General features: G+C 38.3%; 1 protein-coding gene across 1 annotated transcript; it reads right to left on the bottom strand.

The window, feature by feature from the left end:
• Positions 1-490: 490 nt before the first annotated feature.
• On the bottom strand, positions 491-5,768 carry LOC122651724 (UPF0051 protein ABCI8, chloroplastic-like). The gene is made up of 3 exons (XM_043845228.1): positions 4,295-5,768; positions 1,103-1,334; positions 491-766 (listed from the first exon to the last, which is right to left on the bottom strand). Exons 1-2 carry the CDS (start codon positions 5,726-5,728, stop codon positions 1,257-1,259), a joined length of 1,512 nt encoding a protein of 503 aa, XP_043701163.1. The 5' UTR covers positions 5,729-5,768; the 3' UTR covers positions 491-766; positions 1,103-1,256.
• Positions 5,769-9,198: the final 3,430 nt, after the last annotated feature.

Raw genomic sequence — 9,198 nt, forward strand, 5'->3', positions numbered from 1 at the left:
TCTAGTTAGCTTTGAGGACTGAGAATAGTGTCACAGTCATTCACCAGATCAAATGGCTGACTTGGTCAGTGCGATATTGGTCTTCGGATGGGTATCAGATAGGGAATTTTCCCATCTTGATGAATTGTTTTGAAAGCACGCTCTGCATATGTTCTGGTTGACGCAAAAGATTCTATCACGGCCTCATTTAGTGGCCGGGTGCATAGAAGTTCGTGTTACATGACACACAAAATCAGGAGGTGTAGTTTTATACAAATCGAGATAGCAATGAACTCTTGGTTCATTACTATCAACTGCAAAGAAGAAAGAATGGCAGGAATTTACGGCGTTACCCGATTCAAAAGGGTTTAGTTATATCTTTCTATTTAAGAAAAACAACTAATGAGTCTGTTAAACTGAATCAAAGGTTATACATGTTATGCTCTCCTTCACTTAACTAGATATCACCGTTTCTGTTGTCATTTCAGCTCAAGGTTTAAGGCATCCACCATCCAAACAGAAATATATAAGACCTTTCTATACATAATTAATTAACAATACCAGAAAAAAGAATTGTACAGTTTCCCCAAATCATCCAGTGCTCAAATATTTTACAATAATTGATTGACGCCAGGTAACAGCATTATGTTACAGCATTCTTAAAGAGCTCAACTTACACCACACCTACAATCACTTCCATTTTATTCTTTTGCATATTTAATGGACACCTACAAAGTGGTTTATGTTCTTCACCAAGGTGAAAATCTATCGAGTACAGAAACTATGTCTGGCCATGGTCAATCTTTTTTTTTCTTTTTTTTTCTTTTTTGATGAGAAAGAAAATAGATAAATTAAAAGGAGGAATATACACAAGAGTTAGAGTCCAGGGCCTTAATGGCCAAATTAAAAACTACTGCAGAACACAAAGGATCTCCTATTGTACTAAACTTGAGGTCCAGGTCCTGGGCTGCAGAGTTGATATACAAAAGATACTGAAGGAGATGCCACGGCCAAGGATTAATTCTTGGATATGGAAGAAGATCGGATATCTGCTGATTCGAACACCAAACTTCTTTTATCTTCAACCCTAAACTGGAGGCATGAACAAGCCCTGTGCGAATACAGCATAGTCAATCTTAACCAACTGTTCCCTCAAGCTTCAAGCTCATGAGCTGGTTCACTTCAGCACCAAACTCGTCAGGAAGCATGTCAAAGACATCCCTACAAAACCCAGAAATCATGGCTCTCATGGCCCTTTCATGGTCAATGCCCCTTTGTTAAAAGTAGAATAGCTGATCTTCACCAATTTTGGCAGTGCTAGCTTCATGTTCAACACGAGCTGTGGGGTTCTTCACCTGTTTCAACCAAAGGGGTCAATCCACTAAGCACAAGCATAGGAGGTTACGACAGAAGTTCATACTTGCAGAAAGAATTCAATTTGCCTGGGTCAATACAAAAATTCCCAGGATACAACTAAATAAGGAACCAGAAAACAACACATCCACATGTTAAAACCCATGTCCTACCTTCCACCAATGAACTAAGTAATCCAGTAACAAAATTCGACCAGGTTAGGTGATCCAAGTTGTTTTAGGGCACTGCAAGAAGATGGAAATCCATGAGGAAAACAAGCTAGAGTCACTAAATCAGTTTGATTGTTGACCAAAATTTATCTCTTAGATGAGACCAATGTTAATTTCGCAGTTTCGGCGAAACTTTAATTATGTTTTGGGTTTTGGTCAAATCCTTTGTATAAAACGCATGGTTTCAATCGAAATTTCACAGTATGCTTTGGGTTTTGGTATCATTTTGCTAGTTTCGACTCCAAAGAGGGAAACTTCCTAGAAAACCTCAGTTTTGTGTTTTTTGGCCAAATAACATTTGTAATGAACCACGTATAACACTTGATAATTTAAAATGGCTTCTAATTTTATGTTTATTTATTCCCAATGCATGTTTTAGTTGTTTTAATTCAATTATGAGTGTTCTAATATTAAATTTTGTATAGACAACAATGTACAACGTACACTACCAACCAAAGGTTCGGAGTTAACCTACCATGTTGAGTGCTTTCTTTTTTTTTTTACAATCTAAGGGTTTCACTAAGTTTAGAGGACCTAAAATATGATTTCCCAGAAGTTTTGAGACCTAATTTGGCCATTTGGGCCTTAAAACCATCAGTCGAAACCTGCAGCCGAAACTTACCAGGTTTTGGTTGAAATTTCGCAGTTTCACGAAATTTTTCAGTTTCAAGCCAGCTCAAAACCGAAACTTAGAACCTTGGATAGGAACAATTTTTTTGTAACCATCTTCATGTAGTTCATTTGTGTGCCTAGAGCCCAGGTAGTCAGCATTAAGCTTGTGAAGTTATTTGGTAACTTAACGTACAGTCTCTGATGAGGACATCATACCATCCGAGCAAGGATTCCGAGTTTACCAGAGGAGACGTCGTAGATCTCAGCCATCCACTGCTTCTCTGTGGTTTGACTTGTAATTGCTCTCTCTCTCAACTTCTGCTCTATTTCTTCTTCTTCTTCTTGAATTCTGCCCTCTTTCTTCTTCTTCTTCTTGTTACTTCTTCTGTCTTTGTTCCCCCTTTCCCCTTTTTCCCCACGAGTTTTGTCCCCTCCCCTTTATTTTGTTGTTTTCTTCTTCCCCACCTCCATGGTACTGCTCTCTTGTTCTTTTAATTTTTCCGTTGTACAGTGAAGTTAATAGACAAAATTAAAACTTTATGAAAGCTGTTCACTAACTGCAGCCCCAAACTGAGTGGTATTTATATCTCCTGCCCTGCTCTTTAATTCTTCTTTCATCTATTGTATGTTATAGTTTCTTTATGTTGAATGTGTTGCTGTCTTAACATGGATGTGGGCTGCTACTTTTAGTAATGCTTAGTCCTATAATTTTAGGATTCTTGAAACCTCTTGCATATTAATACTTGACTGAGTGATGCCTAATCCCTAATCCCTATAGCACCTGATCGAATATTGCAAAGCTGAATGAATGTAGCGTAGGATTTCTATTGTTCATTGTTACTACTATCACTGTTCTAACATGTATGTGTGTCATGTATGCTGCTGCCTTCTCCCAACTAGACAGACAGCTTAGGTATGATTGTAATCTCCCGTAGGTTAGTCCTGCTCTCCTTGTAATTAAACTTAGTTTTCTAGGTTTAATCCTACATCCCTCTCCCCTGATAATATAAAATTCCACAAGAAGAGGACCATGGTAGTTCACAACTTCACATCAAAATATCACTGACCTCTAACCATATTGGATATAAACCAAGTTCAGAATTCCCAACTTCTTAACAAAATTGGCAGGGAGTATGACGTAATAACCAATGTACACAGGAAAAGATAAACACATAAACAATCAATCTGACAGGGAATGACAAACACATGTAGAGCAATAAAAGTATATAAGAAAAGATGAACAATAGTTCATGGCTGTTACTGGATGTACCATTAGATATCACTGAACAAAAGTAAAAAAAAAAAAGAAAATAAAGGGCGTACCCAGTGCACGAGGCTCCCACCACTGCGAGGTCTGGAGAGGGTCCTAATTAAGTGTAGACCTTTATTTGTCCATCAAAAGAGGAAAAATAAATTAAGCTTAATTTGCTCCTTTTCTTTTTTTTTCCAAGGATGTAGCATCCTTGATGTATTGGGAATATTCTATCCTTTTTTAAGCACTTGCCACCAAATTGTCATGTGATATTAGAGTATATGAAACAATCTCAAATGAGTTCGCTCCACCTTCCAAGCATATGCATTATAACAATCCAAAAGCTAGCTATCCCATTACATGCACATGCAACTTTAGGTAAATCCCAGGTAAGTAGTTCATTCCTACAGTACAGGTTTTTCCACAACTTTGTTCTATTATTAGCGCCCCAACCATACACAAAAACACCACTTTTTATAATCTTTCTCTTAGATGAAAGATATTTTTGGTTCCTCACATCCATAATAAGTAGAAGTCCTCATTTAATTTTTCTTCTTTTCTACTGTATGGCTTTCATTCCATAGAGTCATATCAAACAACAATATTAGGAAGAAGCAGCTCCAAAGTCCCAAAGGACAAAATTTCCTCCATCGTCATATATACAATATTAGGGAGAAAATTCATCCATGAGCTTTCAGCAGTTGAGCCAACCTGGAAATACCATTAGAAAAAACAAGATGGGTGCATAGAATATGCAAGGTGAGGATGATATATTTTGTATATAAACTGGGTGACAAGTGCCAACAAGAGTAGCCACTCAGCGTACATAAACAGATAAATAAACCGAGGAGTGACTGATGAAAAGTACCTGAATGTAAGGATAAGTGTTGGCAGCAGCATTATCAGCAATAAGCATTGAATCACATTGGGAGGAGTTCCGAGCGTTCTCTGCCTTGGACTGCACCTGAACAAGCCCCCTATAACAATTTCTTGAATAACCAGCAGAAATGCCCTTTGAGACTATCCTACTTCTTGTGTTCTTCCCCTTGTGTATCATCTTTGTCCCTGTATCTGCCTGCTGATGGTTATTTGTCAATGCTACAGAATAGAACTCTCCCACCGTGTCATCACCCTCCAAAACAACACTTGGGTACTTCCAAGTAATGGCTGATCCTGTCTCCACCTGTGTCCATGAAATCTTAGAGCGAGCACCGGCACAAATGCCCCTTTTAGTGACGAAATTATAAATCCCGCCACGCCCCTCCTCATCCCCAGCATACCAATTCTGCACAGTGGAATACTTAATCTCTGCACCCTCCATGCAGTACAGTTCCACCACAGCAGCATGGAGCTGATTCCGGTCGTAAGAAGGTGCTGTACAACCCTCCAAGTACTCTACAAAGCTCCCCTCGTCAACAACTATCAATGTCCTCTCAAACTGCCCGGTTTCCAATGCATTGATCCGAAAATAAGTGGAGACGGGCATCGGGCACTTGGTATTCTTGGGGATGTAACAGAATGATCCGTCACTGAATACCGCCGAGTTCAGGGCCGCAAAGTAATTATCCTCTGGAGGAACAACTTTGCTTAAAAATTTCCTGACCAAATCCGGGTGCTCCCTAATTGCTTCCGATATGGAACAGAAAATCACACCAGCCTCTGCTAACTTCTCCCGGTGGGTCGTAGCCATAGAAACGCTGTCGAGGACGGCATCAACGGCAACATTAGCTAATCGATTCTGTTCATTGAGTGGAATCCCCAACTTATCAAAATACCTAAGAAGCTCTGGGTCAGCCTCTTCGATGCTGTTCAGCGTAGGTTTCTTCTTCGGTTCTGAGTAATAACAGAAGTCTTGGAAATTGATAGGAGGGTATTGATTGTCCGACCACTTGGGTTCCTTCATTTTAAGGAATTTATGGAAAGCATCCAACCTATATTGAAGCATCCAATCTGGTTCATCCTTCCTTGAAGAAATCAGTCGAATTGTCTCCTCCGTAAGCCCTTTCGGGATCGAAAACGATTCGAAATCCGATACAAAACCCCATTTGTAATCCCTTTTAAGAAATTTTTGAATTGGATCATCGGTTAAGGTCTTACCCGTTGACGAAGCTCGATCAGAAGGAATAGATATGGATTCGAGATCTGCCCGGACCTTCCAGCGCCTCGAAGAAGTAGTGAATTTTTTATTAACCCTGGTCTTCTGTGTTTGTAGGTTATGAGAAGACGCTTTCAGTGGTATCGTAGTTTCGGAATGTGACTGAGGACAGAAGCGCGAAGTACCGTTAGCCAGAACGGAAGCCATGTCTGCGTCCTCCTCCTGCCAGATGGGAGAATAGGTGAGGATGAGAAACAAACTAAAGATTGTTCTTTGTTGGAGGATCTTGGATTTTTTTTTATTTATTTTTTTAAATTTATTTAAAGGTAACTACACAATTGATTATACTTTTTTTTTTTTTTTTTTTTTTTTAATTTTTATGGCACGAGCCACGCGATCTATAACAATAGCGGTTGCCGCCTTCTGCAGCATAGCACGTAAAAGGTATGATTTGTATTTGTATTTATCTTATGAATTTTTATTTTTATAGATGTTTTGGTATAGTTTATAATACTTATTTATATTTTTAACAAATTAGGAAAAATCAAAAATCACAAATAGGTTTGAACTTATTTGTAATTTGTGATTACAAATCATTTATTCTTATTTTTAAGTTTATCGGGAATTCTAAACCCTCAAGTCTCAAATCCTGTCTCTCTCTCGCTCTCGCGTTCGTGAAGGCGAAAGCTCTCGCTGTGCTCTCCATTACCTCTTCAAGGTCGTATTAATCGGAGATTCTGGCGTTGGCAAATGCAATCTTCTCTCCAGATTTACTAGGAACGAGTTCTGTTTGGAGTCCAAATCCACAATTGGTGTCGAATTCGCAACCCGAACTGTCCAGGTATAAATATATTTATAGTATATTACTTGTCTTCTTTAGCTTGGTTCTTTCGTTTCAAATCACTCTCTTGTTCTCTCGGTCACCTATTTTTGTTGAAATCGTGACGACGGTTTTTGTTTACTAAGGTGGATTTGAGTTGTCGTTCGATCGATTTGGGTAGTGATTCGCAGTTGTGGAGCTTTTAAGTACTTCGGTTTGGATTGCTAGTTGGGAAATGTTTGGAATTCCTGTTTGAATTTTGTGTCACTGTGTGTTTTACTAAATCATTTGTTGTCTGCGAATTGGTATGGAATGAATGGCGAGTGGATCTAGTAGATTCACTACTTTGAGATATTACTTCAACATTTTTGCTTTCCTTTTCTTTTAGATTTTAGATCTAAAAGCAATATTTTCGATTTGACTGAGGTTCCTGCCAGATATCCAAGTTTTTTTTGTTAGTGTGCTTCACTGCTTCTTGTTATTGTTGTGTTGATTTGCTGTAGGTTTATTTCTTGGTCCCTGTTTATGAGATCTGGGTTTGTTCTTGGGCTGTTCTGTTACTTATTCAATTTCTTCTTCAGTTCTTCAAGTATCTATCGAGTAAAAAAAGTCCAGTAGTATGTTATCCTAATTAGTCAAAGTTCTTGGAGGATTCTTTAAACTGTCAATTTACTGTGTTACAGTCCTATTAGGACTTTGAATCGCTATGGTAAAAAATGCCGGGGTCATCTGCTGTAGTATGCTGGTCTTTAATATTTTGAAAATTCTGGAAAGCAACTGAATCAAATTCCTTCCTGTGGGACATTCTGCATATGCTTGTTATCTTTGCTGTTGCTACTGCTGTTCTTGTACCATTTGGAATTGTAGTGGCTGCACTCGCTAGGACATCGCTTGGTTCCTTTATTTTCACAAGGATATTTGTGTTGCTGTCCCAGTGACTATACTTGATGGATCATTGCCTGATTCCTCTTTTGGATATGGAAGGTTCTTCCTCTTGGTTTGGCCAATAGGCAATTGTTATAGCCATTTTCTTCTTGATTCTGGTCAGGTTCAGAACTGGATTGTATTGCAGGTAAAGCTCTTAGAATCTCTTATTTTGAGAATAGTAATGATACGATGATGAGATATGAATAACTATTTGAATAGCTATATCCACAAAATTTATTAAATTGTTTATGAGATATCTTAGAAGTAAACCATTGGATGGTGGGTCCAGTTCTTTGCACATGATCCACCTATACAGAAATCCCATTGGTAAATAAACACAAATCTGGGAGAACTGCATTCCTCTTAACTATTTGTAGTCATTCTCATAGCATTCTAAATGTCACCAGTCTAATCATTTTCTTCTTTTCTGGAATGCAGAAAAAGGAGATCGGATTGCAGGATTTTTATTTGAACCCATTCATGGAGATCTGGGGTATGTCTTCTTGGATAGGAACTTATCACAGGCTAGTTGGATGATGGTCACGAATTTATCAACTATTTTTTCCCCTTTTGTTACTCAATCTAGTGCAATTGATTTGGAACTGCATGATCAATTTTCGAATCCTTATTGTATAGCTGTGTACTTTTTCTGAAAGTTTGAGCAAATTCTGTTTTGTTAATTGGATCTCAGTGTTTCTTCTTGTTCTGCTTCTGCCATGAAGTTGTGACCCTATTTTTTCAGGTCCCACACTAGATTTCTGTTTGGTTTTATTTGAGTGTTTTTTCTGGAATAGTTTCTTTGGTTGTTGTTTGTGTTCCACTTCCATATGTTTAGTTGGTGTGGAGGTTTTGTTTGGTTAGAAATTGGAATTACTTCACAGCAGGTTGTTCTGCATTTTCTGATCAGCTCATTCTTAATCTTTTACATGGGGCGTGGTGCAGAAGTTAAGGTGTTGCAGTGAGCAGACTGAAAGAGGTGAGAAAGGATTTAGTTTTTAGGCCAATCTAGAGGGTTGGATAGGAGGCATGTGGTTAAGTGGGGGGAGCAATTAATATTACATGTCCTGAGGGTTGCCCTCCTTTGTTTGAGTGGGTGGTGAGTAGTGAGTACATTTACTTGACTAGCTACTAGGAGGAGGATCTTTTGGATTGGCCATTCATTGCAGGTTCAGTGAGGAGTCTATGAGAATTGTTTCTCATTGAAAGAGGTGTACAGTTCATTGGTTCAGGCTTAACAAGGTTATTTATTTGTTTACCTAATTGGTAAACTCATTATTGTATGTTATGTAAATTTTCCTGCTCTCCAATAGCAATTTGTGCTAAATTGTGATGTCTGGAATTTCATTGATATTACTTATACGATCTTTCAGTTTGTTGAGATCAGAGCTAATTTTGACAATTTCTTCCCAGATTTTTTGCTTGTGGGGCTTGCAGGTGTTTTTTGGGTCTTTTATTGTGTTAGTTGTGATGTCAAACTAACTGATTCATGTAGTGCTGGTCCTTGAACTTCAATTTCCATGCTTTCATTTAGCTCTGTTCTCCTGGGCAATCTGGAAAGATAGAATCACGTTACCCATTAGATCTTTTGCACACAAGTCAATGATAAGGAGACTGCTTGTTGAGTTGTAATGAATTTGTAGTATCAAGACTAGTCGAAGCTATAAGAGATTAAAACTGGTCACACAAAGCTTTAAATTTTCAGAGTAGAAAGATAGATGAGGCTTTCTCATTTTGTTCTGAAATTTAGTTTTAATGGGACACTGACTAGTAACTGGTACAATGATACAATCAGATTGGCTTGGAACTGAGGATGGATTTCTCATATTGATGGGCTCCCACACCAAAGATTGCTATGACCAAACCTTTCTTGAATGGTCTAGAAGATCTCTTGAGAGTTGATTCCCAAGCTGGTGATGCTGTCTTGAAATTA

The sequence above is a fragment of the Telopea speciosissima genome, chromosome 2, assembly GCF_018873765.1.
Source record: "Telopea speciosissima isolate NSW1024214 ecotype Mountain lineage chromosome 2, Tspe_v1, whole genome shotgun sequence".
NCBI classification, from domain to species: domain Eukaryota; kingdom Viridiplantae; phylum Streptophyta; class Magnoliopsida; order Proteales; family Proteaceae; genus Telopea; species Telopea speciosissima.

Excerpts from the sequence above, each read along its gene's own strand:
- LOC122651724 (XM_043845228.1), bottom strand. The coding sequence starts at position 5,728 with ATGGCTTCCGTTCTGGCTAACGGTACTTCGCGCTTCTGTCCTCAGTCA. Across the intron at positions 1,335-4,294 it reads ACACTTATCCTTACATTCAG|GTGAAGAACCCCACAGCTCG; the intron begins GTACTTTTCATC and ends TGGTTGAAACAG.